At 27.2% G+C, this 19,322-nt stretch overlaps 1 protein-coding gene across 2 annotated transcripts; it reads right to left on the reverse strand.

Moving 5' to 3' along the window:
* Positions 1 to 19: 19 nt before the first annotated feature.
* On the reverse strand, positions 20 to 19,281 carry LOC112601211 (xaa-Pro aminopeptidase ApepP-like). Of its 2 annotated transcripts, none has more exons than XM_025348702.1 (14): positions 18,998 to 19,281; positions 10,591 to 10,720; positions 10,221 to 10,299; positions 9,387 to 9,563; positions 9,020 to 9,245; positions 7,637 to 7,898; positions 6,269 to 6,389; positions 5,525 to 5,671; positions 4,837 to 5,050; positions 2,834 to 3,067; positions 982 to 1,053; positions 719 to 786; positions 511 to 606; positions 20 to 358 (listed from the first exon to the last, which is right to left on the reverse strand). In XM_025348702.1, exons 1-14 carry the CDS (start codon positions 19,023 to 19,025, stop codon positions 149 to 151), a joined length of 2,064 nt encoding a protein of 687 aa, XP_025204487.1. In that variant the 5' UTR covers positions 19,026 to 19,281; the 3' UTR covers positions 20 to 148. The 2 variants fall into 2 exon arrangements, with proteins under 2 accessions (XP_025204487.1, XP_025204480.1); XM_025348695.1 differs by having other exon boundaries at positions 10,221 to 10,305.
* Between the last annotated feature and the right edge of the window lie 41 nt (positions 19,282 to 19,322).

Here is a 19,322-nt window from a genome sequence, read left to right on the forward strand (position 1 = left end):
CTATCGGCGTCATTGCAACATACGCGCGTTTTTCGTAACGCTTTTAATTAATCGATATTAAAACAACAGCAATAGAAATTAAAATGATAATAATAATAATAATAATAATAATAACACGAAGTTGGCGAGGAATCGGTTTTTGGAAACTCTAAACGGTCAGCAAGTCGTTGACAGTAGCAATAGCGACGATTAGCGCGGCGGCGACCACGGTGCAGACTTCGTTTCTACGCCCATCCGAAAACAACGGCATCGTTCGTTCCATCATCCATTCGTAACCAAGTCGGCTACTATTGTTTTTTTGGAGCTCGGTACCCACCAACATCCTGATCTTGTGATTGTACGCGTTTAGCCACTGCACCTAATGCGATAAAAAAAAACCATATTGATTATATGTTGAGATCATTCCCCATTTCCCTGGTAAAAAAATCTCAAAATGATCATGTAGCATTTAAAAAAAATGTGCGAGATCTTTTTTGGTTTTGTTCAAATATATTTTATAATAGTACTTACTTGTTTTGGGCTGAGCATGTAGTAATCGATGAGCTTTGGTTCGAACGGTACTAGAGTGATCGGCACGAACGTCAAATATTTTCCCATTGTTCCGTTCTGTACAATCCATACAAGTTAAACATTTTTAGCGATATTGTTTTTTCTTATTCAACACAATCTCTCGATTTCACAATTAGATAATATCTGTAAGTACGCACTACATAATTACCTTTGTAACCACTTCTAAAATAGTTTCTAGACGTACACCAAAATGATTTTCTTTATAATAACCGGGCTCTGTATTTAAAAAAAATAACATTTATTATTCTTAATTAATAAAATATAATATACAACATATTTTAATAAATGAGCGCTTCTGCAATTACGCTCTGCATGTAATATATAATGAATAAACTGGAGATCGGATATTTGAATAGTTATCGTACAATCATTAATAATATTAATAATAAATAAGCAATTCTACCTACTTACCGTCAGATATAAAATATCCTTCCTTGAGCACTACATCACTTGCTTTTTGCCCATAGTACATATTAACGGGTGCTTAAATATGTAAACAAATATAACATTAAACTTCTTAGTTATTTTAATTATCTTAAACAAATTAAAATTAATAATTGTACAATATATTTTTTTAAATAGGCTGATTACCAAACACCAATACGGTAGTTATATTTTTAAAGATCAAATTTTGACTTTCAGTTTTACGTTTCTGCATGATTATTATTAATTAGTATCTAATTACTTTTCTTGCCTTGATTAAATTTATTTACCGTTTTCGCTTTATTAAACTAATTAAATATTGCTATTAGAAATTATAAACATTGTTCTAGAAAACTAAAATATACAATAATAACTGTTATTTATCTGCAGACTGTTAATATGGATAAATTCTCTTTGTTTTTTTTTTTTATTATAATATTAAAGGATTTAGGTATATATATTTTATGTCACCAGACAATTATAGACATTAAATCGTGTTCAGTATTAATTATTTAAGATAGATTCTCAATTTTTTCTGGTCCATGGACCCTTTTAAAGTACAAAATATAACCACGGACTCCCCATCAAATATATATATATATATATATAATCAAATAAATGCGAGCAAGACATTATTGTTGTTATCTATCTTAAAAACGCTATCGAAACAAATTTATTTTTGGGCGGACTCCCGAGTAACTATCTACGGATTCCGAAGAGGTCCACGGACCCCCGGTTAAGAACCTATAATTTAAGAGTATATTTTGATTTTCATATATATTTTAACACAAATACATTGATTGAGAATTGAGATAATATGATTGATGTAGATGTTTCAATTAATTATATAGTATCTAATACTGTAAATATATTTATATTTTTGCGCAGAAATTATTATCAAATTTTATTATTTTGTTACAAGTATTTGGCGATGATAGTAGAAGCTTAATTATAGAGTTTAATCTCAATGAATATTTTTTGAGTATAAATTAAGAATTTATTTCAATTACAATTAAAAATAATGACCGATTATGTTAATATTTAATGTATAATGTCGTATCGTCATAAATCAATCAAGAATTGGAAACCTCAAAGGGGTGTTATGTATGTGATTCAATGACTTATTCCGTCTCTTAAACAATTCATAAATACGCCGCTATGTAATGTACTAGTGTATATCGTATTTATATTCTATACATGTAATTATATATATATATATTTATAACGTACACGACAATCGAAAACCGTGCAAACTTTCTACTGTCATAATGGCGTTATATTATATAATTGTGCAATATTCAACAATCGAAGAACGAGAAACGGGCTACAGTCATAAATATCGGAATTGATGTCACATATCCCTTTGATAAAACACATAATTACGTATAAGAACAGTTGATGACGTAAAATAATTGACAACTTTATAAATGTTTTAAATATAGATTATAAGTGAAAATATATAAGAGCTATTTCAACTCACATCCTGTTGTTGCAATTCAGTGGCGTAGTTATATTTTATTCTGAGGGGTATACATAATTTATTGGATAAACATATAAAGTGGGGGGCTTATAATCATGCCTTTCCGTGGTTATAGCATAATATGGGTAATTTTATAATCTTATGTCAAGTATAAATCAATGTATTAAACATAAAAAAGAAGGTTCTGGGAACAATCTATTCTCCCCCCCCCCCAAAAAAAAACAAAACTACACCACTGCTGCAAGTCTATGAATATATACAACAGGGATAGCGAATTCGTGGTGTACGTTAAGGGTATTTGGATTTATCCTTGCTTTTCATAAGAAAAAATAAATATAATATAATATAATGATCATTTACGCTCATGGACTTTGAGAAACACTCCGATTCCGTGGCTGGTACCGTGTTTGTAGTCGTAACCGAAATCCCAGAGTGGTGCCCTGGCAATCACGTCAATCTGATTAAGTTTTAAATTGTACGGAAATGTGAACGACGCGAGATCGATGGACGCCATCAACACTCTCGTGTATGCTTCGATTTGTTCAGCCGATGGCTGTCCGAAATGCACCGTCCTAGTCACATCCGTAGTTCCGTCTGCAGCAGATAAGATACATATGTACAATTTAAATATTATTTTTCCAAATGGTATTTACATTTTTATTTCACATTAAATATTATTGTATTGATATATTTTTATTACGATAATTTCATGATCCGTGCGAGACGTTTTGTATGATGATTATTTTTTGATTAAATTTCCATTGTGTTTTTCGATGACATTTTATAACAATTAATATACAAGTAGCAGTAATAAATTTAATACCATGTTATTTAATAACCATATCCTGCACGTTCAGAAATGATTAAGAATAGATATATATATATATTCAAGTTTAAAAAGTGGAATTTTAGTAGTCATTAATTAATAATTTGATATTTTGATATAGCTTTACCAGAATGATTACATTTATTTTATATTTCAAAAATATTAATGACTATAATATAATTCGATTACATAGGATATCTGGTCATCGTGATAACCGATATTTCCGATTTGGGTGGGTCCTAAACGAGTCTTATATCTGTATGCGTTCCGGTAAAGTGGTGTGTGCCGTATCAAAATTTAAAACTATCGTCAAATCGTCAATTATAATTTTCGGTGCCCTTTGGCCTTTGGTAAGAGAATCGGTGACGCCAACAGTAAAAAAATCGTTTTACTACCGACATGGCATTTAGAACGTTTGGTTGACCTACATTTTTCATGAAAAATGATAAATTTACCCTATAAAACATTTTTTATGCTCGTTAATAAATAAATATACTTTTATGTAATATTATAAACTAGTATGTAGTGTCGTATAATATATGTATTTTGAATTGTATAAACTTAGAAAAATAATACAAACGTAAATTTCTCATAGTACTGTTCTTAGAAATCCAAATTTCGTAATATGTAACCCGTTTGTAATTTAAGCGTAATGTAAAAATGAAACGTCATTTTCGATTATTCACCTATCTGTAATCTGCAATTCATGTATAACGGGTGTTTATTCTATATTACTATTCATAGATTTTGTCATCTCAAATGCAAATAAATACATTATGTGTTAACCAAGTCCGTGTGTGTATAATTGAAACTTAACTTTTCGCTTTTTTATATATTAAGTATGTTTAATAAGCATTAACTACTTATTAAATTAATGTTACACTCACATTATTATAATTTCACTATATATATTATACCTAATTTTATTATACTAATTTATATGTATATACGAGACTGTCTTGAGTGATTGATTCCTAATCAACGCAAAACCGAACCTATTAAAGCTATCGATTTGAAATTTTGAGGGTAGATTAATATTATAATTTTACCGGTGCACTAAGAAAAGATTTTTCAACATTTTGATTTTAAGTTTAAATCGATTAAAAACAAAATTTTAAGTGTAAATTGTTTACCTATATACATCGATGATTAAGCACTTAAAAGTCGTGAGCCTCTAGCTCACAATATTTAGGCTCTTGTTCACGTGGATAATTTTATGTGGCATGCTCCAAAGTCAGTACGCCCACAGGTTTAGTCATTTTAGCATAAAATGGAAATATATATCAAATGTAGTTTATATAGAAGTTTTATAATTAAATTTATTGACATAAATTATTATTATTTTTATTACATACTTATCAAAAGTTGCGAGCAAAGCCGTTACGGGTAACCCACTATAGTTTGTATTTACAGTAATGATATAACGTGAAAACGTGATGTATAATTGTATAAATGTAGGTATAATAATTCTATCGTATTTAAAATCGTCTAAAGTTGGTTAAATCAAATTTGTTATTGCGCTCAACGCCCAACTCACCCCAGTAATGAGCACCGCTGTCAATGACTAATGTACTAATGTGATCAAGTTTCAAGCTGCTCGAAGTCGACGGTGTATAGTGAGGTATAGCCCCATTGGGTCCATACCCTACAATGGATCTGAAACTTGCACCACGACTGAAGTTTTGTTCGTCTCTGTATTTATCCACTATGTTAGCTACTGAAAGTTCGGTGAGTTGCTGTCCATTTTTAAACTAACAAAATATACATTTAATTAAGTATAAATACATACGTTTACATACATATTGAACGGGTAGTAATATAGTTTCTTTAAACTACTTTTTCGAAACTATTAGTTCATTTTTGGCCATGAACTTTCTTTTCCTAAACACTTACTTTGAATTTTGTAAATTAGGATTATTTAGTGTATTGTTTGTGTAGGTATTACATAGGCGGAAGTACATTAAAATATCAGAGGACTAAAATTTAGAAAAAAAATTGAAGAGGGGGCTTAGCCCTCTCCCTATTTCCGCCTGTCAATGGTAAGTAACCAAAATAATTATTACAATATACTAATCAAATCATAATAAATTTGAAATATTTTTAAGTCATAAGTATTTGTTTAGTTTAAATGTCCAATATGATTGCATACAAATATACAATATCTTTCGTATCAAATTAGATAGAAATTAAATAAATTTGTTATTGTTTTATTATAAATTAAGTACTTGATCGTTAAGTTTGGCCAATATATTACACATAGCCGCTGAGTCTCTAATGTGTGAGAGTCGCATTCCTTCTTTTTCAACGGAATTTTTTTCTGCCATCATGTACATGATTGGCGAAGGAGCCTGCTTTCTCTTTTCAGCATTGATCTACAACAATCAAATTAGCAAAATGAACCTCATAGAATTAAAATCATTTAGTTTTTTTTTCTAGCACACGTTACACAGTTTTAAAAGTTTAAACACAATATTTATTATGCATAGAACCTACACAGAGAAATTACATTTACATTTTTACCGCTACAGTCCGTAATCAATCTTTAAAGTCATGAATCATGATTGACGAGGATGAAGCTATATTAATAAATATAAATATATAGTATATACATAATACAAATTATATATATATTCTAATATATATATTAAAGTTAATAGAGGAAAGCTATTTAAAATTATAACAATATGCTTATATACATAATGTTGTTTATTCATTACATCATAACCCATACTTTCGAATAAAATCTTTTCATATGAAGTGGATTAATGATTAATTACATATAGAATACATTTACATTAATTTTAGTGAAGATTTAGACAAAGTCGGCATGATATTTTTAAGCGTGAAATAAATTAATAATGATTATTAATAAGATAAAAAATCGTAATTAGTATACATCATCATACAATAATTATTAAAATAAATTATAAAAAATATTTGATGGGGCCATCATAATTTTGAAAACTCACCAAAATGTAAATGCATCTGCTCGCTCCGTTGTTAAATTCCGTCGCAGACGGTATTAGCACTTTTTGCCAAACCTGCGATAGTGTCCTCAGGTCGATCCATATGGCTTCGTAATCGTGGAGCCTACAGTGTTAGTATGATATATAGGTACGTGTACATAGATGTATTATTTTAAATAGTGGTATAATTTTATTTCAAGTAAATATTATTTATTATTATATGTGAAAGGGAAAAAATACACATAACACATATTATTTATAGCTATTTCTTATAGTCATTATTTGTATAGCATAATAATATATATGTCATAGTTTATCAACATTTTTAGTGTTGCGATCCCCAAAATAGGTATAAAATATGATTAATCACTTCGCCACCCTCTATCTAGTATCTATATTAAGTACAAATTTGAACAATAAAAATATCATATCATTAGCCGATTAACCAAATAAAATATATCATTTCGAATATCAATTTATAAATACCACGTATAGTAATTTATGGTCACACCTAAACATTGAATTGAGTCTCAAATATTGAAATGAGTTCCGCAAATACTTTTGGATTATCGGATTTGAGTCCGGCCATTATTGTTAGGTTATTCGAGTTGAGTCCCTTTCTTTAATTGTAATAACAAGTATAAAGTGTCAATTAATTAAAAGATATTAAAAATAATAATAAATAAAGATACTTTTACCTAGAGAATAACTTTTTATCAACAGTTATAGAAAATACTAAAAAAATTTGAAAATTTGTCATATCTATAAATATTTCAAAAAGAGTTAAAATTTCTTGAACATTTTATCATAATATAGGTATTGAAAATAATAATTTGTAAATTTAAAATACATACTTATATTATTATTTTTGGAAATAATATAATAAAATATTAAAAAATTGTTTGAGGAGAAATAATTATTTTACGGGTGAATATCCAAACATCTAAACATACACTCCATTTTTCACTCATAATAATTTAATAACTAAGTAAGTATTAACTAATTGTGTGTCACCGGCTATATAGGTAGTTATGAGATTTTATTTTTACGGACTCAATTCAAAGATATTAAGATAATAAGCTGAACTCAATTCAAACACATAAATGTAGCATGGACTCAATTCATCATCACCAAAGTGTTATGTCTAGTGTCGTTGTGAAAGCCATTAGCGGTGGTTAAAATTATTATTTTAATTATTTTTTTTTTTTGTTTAATAAAATATTTTAAATAAATAGGTTCATTTTGTAAATCAGCGTTTTATTATTTTTGATCTACATGACCCCTATTTAAGGTGATCGTGACCCCCGGGTTGAAAAACGCTAATATATGTTATCTAATAACATATAACACATTAAAAATATGTAGTCTAACCTGGCGCAGTGGGCCGAAATACAGTTGTCCGTGCGCAAATGTCTCCGGATGTCAGGACTGAGCTTCACGGAATCGGTGTACAGATGTAACTGGTCTTTGCTAATGATAACGTACGCCTTGAGGAAAGGGCCGTAAGGTATGTCGTGACCGCGAATGTTCAACAGCCACGCGATCTCGTCCAAAGCTGTCACAACCATTGCGTCACACCCCATAGCTTTAATTTTATCGCGAGTCGCATCCAACTTGCTTTCCCATTTCTTGCCTGTTTTTTTTATATATTATATATTTACTTCTATACGATAGTGCGATGTTTGTGATTGTAGGAAATAATCGCTTAGTTTAAATTTTATCCTCTTAACTTTTAAGCCACGAGCAGATTTATATAATTTATTATATATTATAATATATCAAACTAATTACAATTTCTTTTATATACTTAAAAGGAAATGCTTATTTATATTATATTAGATATGTTTGCACCAAGTTTCAGTGTAATTATTATTTATTAAAGAAATAAATATTTTCCTTTTAAATTAGTTTAATAAAATAGTCAAATTTTTATCATATTTGACTATTTGAGTGTTACTACTACAGGGTAACTATCCTCTTTAAGCTATCATTTATGTATATTCTTTTTTTTTCGCTCAAATGTTTATGGTAACTGTTATAGCAAATTATATATTTCTTTAGTAAATTAAAAGACAATTTTTTAACAAAATTACGTTTATCTGTAGTATTCAATATTATTAAGTTCTTTAAAATTAGTTTTGAAAAATTTTATAAAAATATCATACAATGTGAATGTATTTATGTAGGTACATATATAGACATATAGTTATTATAATGTCCATAAATGTAATGTATTTATTATATCCTGTATCATATTATTTAAATAACTAGAAAATAGGTAAAAGTAAATTTATAAAAACAGTTTAAACGGCAAAAAGTATTATTTAACAAAAAATAAATAAATATATTTTACACCTATATAGGTATATTCAATATTTTATCTCAATGTAATAGTTAATTATCAGTTTAAAAATTAGAATAAATTACAGAAATCAGCAAATACTATGAATATTAATATATTCATACTATAGTATGACTATATGAGGGTTATTAGAATTATTGGACATTTAAATGAACGTTGAACAGTGCTACAGATCATCCCTGTAATCTACCGGATATACATATAATATGCAATTTTATTATTATTAAACAAATTTGAGATTACAGGTATTTATTACCTTATGGCGATTATTATGTAATATATTCATACGTCCAACGTACCTATACAATGTGTTAATGTGTATATTACATGCACACGACATAAAAAAGCGCACTTTAACGACATCTTTATACTAAGCTAACAAAATCAAGTACCTGCATATTCTTCCGGCCAGACGTATGCTTCGCGTATTGGATTATCGGGCCGATTGTCCACCCATATCATATCGATTATGTTGTTGTTGATGGGCACCAGGCTTATGGACTCGTTTGCTAACGCATGATACAAGAATTCCCAATCACCGTTCGAAATGAGCTTAAGATCAGCGCCTACTCTGGAATTAGGCTTGAACTCGTCCAGCAACCATTCGTCCAGCCTTTTCTGAAAATATATTTACATTTTTTTTTTAATAATAAACGTCACACACATTAGTAACGGTTGGCCAAATGATAACCGCCATCACACAATGTGCCAACAATTACTGAAAAACGGTTCTTATACATCTGAAAAAGCTGCGCATACCGACTCTCCGTGGACCAACAACTGCCAGTCACAGGATAGCTCTTCGTCCGCCTGTTTGTAGTACATCCATACAGTCCAAAAAATCGCTTTAGTCTGTGTCACCACGGCCACTCCACCTGTGCCACTGAATCCCGACAGGTATTTCAGCCTCTTGTCATGGTCCGCTACTTCTTCGTTCTACACACACAAAAGTATTTATCACACCACGCGTTATAAATTATAATATTACAATGAATGTACACGTTTTGCTGTAACGTATTTTAATATAGGCCACGGTGGTTCGTCTGTGTAGAAATGGATTATTATTGTTTTGATTAGTTTTCAAAAACCGCGTGTCGATTGTAATATTTTAAATGAAATCATTGTACTTACAGTATTATTCATATCTAATGATTATTGATGTATTATAAATGTATACTTGTACGTAAAATATATAATTGAACCTTCCTATTTTTTTTTTTTGTTTTTTATTAAACTAAAAGTGTTAAAAAAAAATTTGGTGAATCTGAATTTGTAGACATGTTCTAGTACTCGTAAACAATGATCTGAGCAATTAAGTCAGTATCACTTTTCAATTGGTTTTTAATAATTTGAATGAGAATGTTGATAAATATTATAACGAACTTTAGTTTACCTACAGTGAAATGTTTTTAAATAATAAAAATAATATAATTCATTGATTTTATAAAATTTGTATGATTTTTGTAATAGTTTTATGGTATGGTAAAATATTAAAATAAACCAAAAATACTTTGTTTTCGAAATTGTATAAAATCATATAATTCGATGTGTGTACCTTGGCCTATATAATATATTCAATAAATTATTAATTACTTGATGTTCATCCGTATCTGGAATAATATATGCATCGATTGGAGGTCCGTGGTGTGCATTCCTTTTTTTCATTTCATTTCTTAACCTTAAACACGTTTATTTTTAATTTTTACCTGATATAATTTCAATATATCTTTTATAGCTTACTTCATTAAAAGGCCATAGTACAAGTACACAAGTTACAGTAATACAATATATAAATTATGTATTATAGTCATGTATATATCTATGTATAGAATTATGCAATACACGCAACATTTTAGCCTTTAATAGATAAATACATTTCTATATGTCTAAATGAATAATAATTAGTTATAACATAAAAAATCAACCCTCTTTAAATAAATTTTATTTAATATTTATATTTTACTCGCGAAGGATAGCAGACGTGTTGACTCGATTAATTGGCTGCGGTACGTTTTCCATTGGTGGACATAATTTTCGACCCATTGATTTTTCATTTGAATCTTCATTTTGGCTGTATACAGTAGTCCAAATGCCTAAACCACAAAATAAGATATGTAAAAGACATAGATAATATAATTTACATTTTTTGATTTTATTATTTTAAAATATATATGTTTTCATTACTTTATTTATCACATATGTTATTAATATAAAAATTAACTTATATAAAATATTGAAAAACGAATTTTTATTTTAGCAATAAATGATGAGAAATCAAGACAAAAATAAGCCAAAAAAAGAAGGTTATACTTAGATAATAAACCTATATTGGTATTTTTTGGTTTCAGCTATTCTGTAAATGACGAATAATGAATAATTTCTAAATATTTTGAAGTATAAATATCGAATAAACGCATACATATTTGATATTTATTAAAAATTAAAGCATAGATTAACCGTGATAAAATATCGCATAAATCAAAATATGTCAACATATTTATTTTTCAATTTTTAACAGATTACAGAGAATCTTAATTGAATAAGTTCATTTTTAAAACATTTATAATATTTAAGAAACGTTAATGTAAATATGAAGTTTTCACAATACTAAAACAAATATAATAATACACTTATAGAATATATACCTACTAGCTATACTGCACAATATATCACAATGACCTGACACATTCAAATTTAATTTTAATGTATTATTGTTATATCTTCATGATATACCGTGTATATTAATACCTATATGGTAAAGTAAAATGGTAATATAACATAATAGGTACACGGTTTGTATTATAAACCTATATAAAGAGACAGAAGAAATAGATAATAACAGATATACTATACTACTATAGGCACATTTAACATAGGTACTATACATATTACATACATTATAAAACCAAACGTATAAAATAAAAATAACAAATTTATCGGAACCCTCATGCTGAAAAAATCAGCTTTGGGAGAGGGACATCCCAACGACCCAAAGGGTGAAATTACTTTTCTAAACAATATTAAATATCTCTATGCTGTAATTAAATTAAAGAAGACCACTATTCATCGTATACAGGTATAATAAATAGTAACATTCGTATAGTGTTTATTCCCTTGAAAATAGTATACTAGCAGCAAATACAATCAAATATCATTGCGTAAATCTTATCGCGCTCCCTAAAATTCGACATGTCAGCGTATAATATGTAGCTACCTATAAAATAAGATTGGTAATATAATGTATCAAGTATTAACTATAATACAAGGTAAATAAAATATCTATTATTCGCTGTGTCTTATAGTGTACATATATTATATTGTATAAATAGGCTGTGTGATTGCGTGAATGGCGTATTCCTAATATAATTTAGCCAGGTGGTAATCATATATTTTGACCTAATTTCGGATGACATTTAAAATTCTCGAGGGACAAGGGACGTACATATATTGTTTCACTAAAGGTTGTTTTCTGCGGGTAATGTACAAAAATTGCTGACATTTCAAAACTGTCAGATATAACCGCGGCGTTTACGCGGCAAGCTATGACGAAAACTTAGTTGTATTCTTGTTGTTTTATGACCAATGGAAAAGCATCAACACATTAATAATTATATTAAAAATTAAACGAAAATTAAATTATTTTTATACACGATCATGGTATATGCACGTTAGCATTAAAAAGTAAGAGTTGAGTTTAAGTTCCTTACACAACTCCCTAATTTTTAAGTTTCTAGTTTTCAAAATTATATTTTATTTTTAAAATTATGTTAAACGGTTGCAAACATTTATTGAAAGTAATATGTGTCGCGTGTAGTAAAAATAAAGACAACAATATTACAAGTATTATTTATTAAACGAACCCACGGTATTTTTTATGTATCTAATATGTATGTACTAGTTTTTGAAGTTATACTCTAACATTTTTTAATACAAATTTTATAATATTTATCTTTAATAACATTTTATATAGTTAGTTAGAATCGATAAATAATTCTTACATACAAACAAAATTTAAGCTCTCTAACTTAAATTAAATCCTTATCTTATGAATATACTAAATACTACCTAGGTATATAATATAATTTAAATATTTTCCAAAATCTTTTATAGATATACAATATAATAATACATACCATCATAGATGTATAATATGATAAAAATCTACATTTATCATGCACTATACAAATATTTATATATATATATATAGATAATGTGTTGGTGGAAATTAATTATAAAAATGTTAAATTACCCTTCTTTATTTCATTAATAATTATAATTTTTTCGTCATTATTTATAATATTATAAAGTATCTATAAAAAAGTTTGAATCGCGATCAATCGTTATTTTTATGGTTCATTTTTAATTTGATCAAATGTACTTATTATGTTTATACAAGAGTTAGAATATTAATGCTAAATATCATATTAGTTTGAATAGTTCGATACTATAAATAATACGTTCTCTATTCAATAGAAATATTCAGGTAGGTACCTACTCGTAAACTTTTTACGAGTAAGGCGATTTTAAAGCTTCCTATAAAGTAATTTGGGAGGTTAGATTAAGTTAACATTATATGTCTATATATGACGAACTTCTGCTACGAATCGTTATTTGAATGTGATGATTTATCAATTCTTTTTAATGTTTATATATTGCGTGCGGCATGCCACTTTCAGCTGTCAGATTAATTGTACATAGACAGGCTCGGCTCAAGGGGTAGGTAACTTAGGCACAAGGCTGAGACAGCATTTTTTGGAAGAGGCGTTTAAAAATTTAATATTAATTTTCATAATGATTACTCTCAACGGATATGTGTTTAATTTTATTTATTGCTAGTTGAATTAGTTTTTTAAATATATAGTTGGTTAATTGTTTTTGTTCTCTTTATTCGTCCTATTATTACAATAACACAAGAACTACCTATTGTCTATAATCCACAGTAAAAATATTAAATTTTAATTTATTACGTATTGAATTTGATATGATATTTTGTTTAACTGGTGTTATTCATTTTTACTAACACACAAACGTAACTAACTTAAACTAATAATAATTTACTATAACTGTATTGATCTAGTTAATTATTATAAATAATATATAACTAATTTGTATATACTCATAATATAAATAAATATAATGTACCTACACAGAAATAAAATGTTGATTTTAGTTTTATAAATACAATCATATATTTAATAGAAGAAATAGTATATATTATACATAAATATTGTGAGGGGTAGCAAAATTTAGGTTTGTCTAGGAATATTTAAACGCTCTAGCCGGCGACTTGTATATAAAGTGAGTATAATTACTTTATAAATTAATGTAAATATAAAGTCTAAATGAAAAATTAAAATACATACTGATAGGGCTCAGTTTTTAACACTATAGTTATAAACCTAATATACTCGCAAATCTCAAAACCTGATTAAACTGCAGTCCACTGTTCATGTGTTCTTTTATAATATTCTCGGTCACTTAAAAGTTAAAATAATAAATATGGTATATAATTTGGCTCTATTAAATTATACTCGGATTTTTCGTATTTTGCTTTAGCAGAGTTTGAAACAAACAAAGCAATTACCTATATGTATACAATTTTATCGAACATTATAAAATAAGTATTGTTAAACGTTGACGTGAATGAATAACCAAAAGCAAAATATCAATGACCATATCAGGTCTCTTCATATCATATACCATTGATGTATATTCAATCTATATTTTTCTTCTTCTCGACTCACAGTTTTGAATAATAAAGGTTTTTTTTTATTTGTGATTTTATTGCGAATATTATTACATCTATTAAATATATACATAGGCAAGCAGTAGGAATACTTAAACTCAAACGGAATGAATCATTAAATGCTATTCAATGGTGGCCATTATATTAATGCATAAGCTTTATATTTACTATCATTTTATGTATATATATATTGTGTATATGCATTATAATAGGTGTTTATAAAACAACAGCAGCTGAGTGCGGACAACGCCCAAACGGCGGAAACAACCAGAGGAAGTTTGTCCGTGGCCCCATCAAAGTTTTTATTGATAGAAGTTTTAAACATCAGTTTTAAAAAAATGAAAAGAATAAGTATTAAATATTATACGCCTATATACGTATATTTCATATATATATATATATATATATAACACACAGAGATATACGGTTTGTATTATACTAGGTTTTAATGTTTAACAAATTTAAAATGCGTTCGTCAATATGTCCGATTAAAAACGAAAAAATATTAAGTGCATCTTGACTTTTGAAGTTTAATATAGTAACTTTTTCTTGTTACAATTATTAGGTTATAGATATAGAAGATAATATATACTATACATTCATTCCTCTCCCGTAGTCAGTTATAAACAATAAACAGGTAACTACCTACTAATTGTAAGTTATAACTTATAAGATTTAACGAATGAAACATATTATACTATGAATTTATAAATATTAGGTAAATACCTAAGTAGCTGCAAGTAATACGCGCTAAAATAGTAAAATTAAATCAAAATAATTGATCACATTTATAAAATATTTTCGGTACCAGAAAAAATTAATAGAAGTAGTTAAAATTCAAAATATAATTGAAATGAACTATTATATTTAACAATCTATTTTGACAAATTTTCAAACAAAAATTTACATCAGTTATCACCTCTAATCATTATTATCTAACCCGTATATATATAGCGTTTTGTCGGAAAGTTTTAGAATGTCATGTTTATGCGTTTTCAGCACAAGAATTTGTTACACAAAATAAAAACACTATTACCAGTGATTTAATAGAAATTTATACCACATTTTTTGGCGTTATTGAAAGTTAGCTCAAAATCCACGAAATTTTATGCGATTTGATTAAATTCAAGTCATTTCTCTTTCAAATCTACGAGGCTTATCGAGTACTTAATTCTTTTCACTGTAAATGCAATGAAATTGTTTAATTTTATATATTTTATGACTATACCGCCTCATATACCTAACTGAAAATGACCTACCCGAATTTTCGCTCCTTAATAAATAGTTGATTTCTGACACCCTTATATACTTACATTATTATTGTATGAAAATACAAGAGAAAAAACTTTTTATATAATGCATGGATATTATATCCATGATATTATAAATAAACAATATAGTAAAAAGTATATATTATACAAAAACTTTAAAATATGTAATTTTTAAACTTATTGGAATTATTAAATAATTGAATGTTAAGTGTTAACACATTTGATTAAAAATAACAATAAGATGGTTGTAAGGAACACTTCTGGTTGTAGGACGAAAGCTTACTGAGATTAACTAGGTACAGTTCTCCCCACCCTTTTTAACTCACGCATATTCTTATCATAAAGATTACAAGATTTAACGTATAGATTCCTATGTGATTTAAAATTCAAACGTACAGAGTAACAAGTAAGTATACCTATCAATTTTTCTAATAACATATTGGCTATTATTAAGTAATAATGTGCAAATACATGAACCTCCAGGCCCTAATCTTTATAAAACAGACATAGATATAGGCCTAGACTTATCCGTGGTGTCATAAATCACCATGACAAATTACGTAAAATCACGATTAAACAACAGGGGGTAATACGGTTTGATTATGTTTGAGCAACATGCGTATAAAGCCTTAAAGGTAACTATTAATGAATTATATAGTCTCAACTCATTTCTTAGATAAAAAACCTCCTGTGGTGAAAATAATACAAAGAAAATATTGAATAGTATTTTCGCTTATATTGGTTTTTGGTGTATCAAGTATAATAAGGTAGATATTTCCTTACCTAGATTACCGTTACCTATTTACATTTGTTCATTTTTAAAAGCATTGAAAATGCACGAGAATCAATTTAATATTCATTTTTTGATTGTTTAAGATGGGTATAGGTAATTAAATCCTTGATTGATTTGTTTTTATAACTATTGGTGACTAACAAAACGACAAAATAAGCATTATAAATTGATTTTTTCTTAGCTGCTTCAAATTATTATCATAATTATAAATTAATACATTGTAGATTATTTCAGTTTATTTAAAGATATTCTTGTTAAAACCTCAATAATAAAAACAATTTAACTTAATTTTTATGCAGAATGGGTTATAGAGAAATTTAAGGCGATTGTGAAAGGTTTTATAAAAGCGTGCAACTTTTTCTATCATAGTTTTTATTGAAATAACTTCTTGTTATTCGTAATTGGATATAAATAAGGGTGAGCAATGCGGTATCTTCCTAAGTGTAATATTCTGAAACTGTTGAATTTTGTTAGTATTAGAAACTTTCGTAGTAGGTACCTTTTAATTGGAAACCATAGTTCTCATAGTGTTTTAAATGATGTTATATATATATAAAAACAAAGAACTTTAAATTTTAATTTGGATGATTTATTGTTTATAAAAAAAGGTAGGTACATTACTTGTAGAAAAAGGTATTGAAGACATGTTTTTTGGGCTGTATGACATAAGCGCCAAAGGTACAAAAATTACATATCATTAACGCCAAATTGTGTTAGAACATAAGCGCCAATCTAATATTATATATCTGTAGTTACGTATACCCAACGAATGATATAAGCGCTAAAGGTATCGTTTGATGTTTGGATTTTATAAAATAATGTCAATAATATACTAATAAATATAATTTTAATTTATCGGTTGATTTTTTAATCTAATATTTTGTACATATTCCATACGATTTATTTCACCATCCTGGTTTTTTCCCCATTCTATAATTATTTCACTTGCTACACTTCAATGAAACATTACGGCTGGCCATTTCTCGTAAAAATTCATATTTTTGATCTTTAAATAAAATGCACGCAACACCTGTATTAGTAATAGTTTTTATAAAATTTATTTTAACGAATGACGCTTACAAAGTAGGTAGATAGTAACAATTAGCTGTATAACACAAACTGTCTATGTGACAATCTATCGTAATCAGATAATAAATTTGTCAATAAAAATTAAACGTTTGTAGTTTTTAAACGATAAACTCAGTTATAAATTTAAATAGCTTTTCTAAGCTAGTTAGGATTTTGGCATATTTCTACGATACGATTTTTTTGTTCCTATCTCATTTTGGCGCTTGTCATGCACTGGTTTTTTGATTTATAGTAGATATAACTATTCTAAATGAATCATTTATACAAGTAGTAAATCCAAAGTATCTGGTTGAATAAGTCATTGAAATAGGAATAATATATAGGTAGACACTAGGGTTAAAAGAGTAACATTAGTGTCATATATACCGACTTATTTTGATTAACTATAGGTTTAATGCGCCATTTTGAGTACCATTCAGATATTAGGTCAAGTTTGGAGATTATCACAGGCAATAAGATAATTTTTGTTTTGATGGATTTGTGGTCAGTGCGTGTAATTGCGGCTACAATAGTATTTATTTTTAAAAGATAGGCTATTAAAAATAGAAGAAAGAATTCCACACACTATATTAAGTGTATAAGATGCAAATAAATGAAATTTTTTTTATATTAATTAAAAAAAATTTATTCGATAAGCGATTACTTATTTTAATCTTTGATATTATGTCTAACCATTAGGTACCAATGTGCGTTGTATGTGGGTAGGTAGGTACTAAGTACCTACTTAGAAATTGTTTAATCATAGTATATAACTTGAATTGGAATTTGCCGTTTATTAAAATTGAAAGATAAATATTACATTCAAAATTATGAAAATATAGATGACAACATTTTTATCAAAATATTATTTTTTTATGCAAACAAAAAATAATTATTTTCTATGGCCATTTGTAACGTATTTAACATGGGTTACCCAATGGTTTTATAAAAAGTAAATTATTTTAAGTTTAAGGTGAACAAAATCTGCTATCTTTTTGGACACGATTGAAAAACATAACAAACGTTATAAATTCTAGATAAAAAAAACAAATTGGCAACTACTAATTACAGGTAAAAATAAAACATCTATTTATGTATAAACATATTATATCTACATAAAATATAGTTTAGAAAATTAGTATTTTTCAAAAACATGAGTTAGACATTCTTAATTAAATTTTTTATAATAAATTTGTTATATTTGTAACTTAATTATGAACACTATATTTTCAAGTTTTTACATTAGTATGTAAAAATAAATCAGTGAACTCATCTACTATTATAGCATATATTTTTGAAAATAAGAGAATTAAATTAATCTCAATACATCATTACGCTAAAAATAGTAATAAATATCACTTTCGTATTACACCTAATTGCATTTAATATTCAGTATACGCATCAAAAGAAAAAAAAAACGTATTTAAAATTGCCATTATTTTCATTATGTAAATTTAATTAATAAATATACATAAATAATTTAAATACTTACACATTAGTAGAACGCATATTCTTTTCATTTTCGTAAAGTAATAACTTAAGAGTTTTGAAAAGGACACTTAAAACATTTTTCACCCCTAAATATTCAGCACATTAATAACAGGCAAGAGTTTCGAAATAAATGACCGCCTTTGAACATCGAGTGTTTAAAGTCTTAACTGGAAAAATGTATTAGCACCAGTGTTGCCAATTGTTAAGGTAGAAAATACCAACATAGAAGATACAATTATGTAATACTATGTACGATATGACATTTTTTTGTTAAGTAAACTTTTATTTTAATTTTAAATAATTACAATTTTAACAAAAATGACTAC

Source organism: Melanaphis sacchari, unplaced genomic scaffold (assembly GCF_002803265.2).
Source record: "Melanaphis sacchari strain LSU unplaced genomic scaffold, SCAv2.0 Contig0_pilon_pilon, whole genome shotgun sequence".
In the NCBI taxonomy this organism is placed as follows: domain Eukaryota; kingdom Metazoa; phylum Arthropoda; class Insecta; order Hemiptera; family Aphididae; genus Melanaphis; species Melanaphis sacchari.

Bases quoted from the DNA above. Each gene is read 5' to 3' on its own strand.
- LOC112601211 (XM_025348695.1), bottom strand. From the start codon at position 19,025: ATGAAAAGAATATGCGTTCTACTAATGT. The intron at 5,051-5,524 runs GTACTTAATTTA...ATATTTTGTTAG, and splicing joins TGGCCAAACTTAACGATCAA to TTTAAAAATGGACAGCAACT. The intron at 359-510 runs GTAAGTACTATT...TTATCGCATTAG, and splicing joins ACATGCTCAGCCCAAAACAA to GTGCAGTGGCTAAACGCGTA.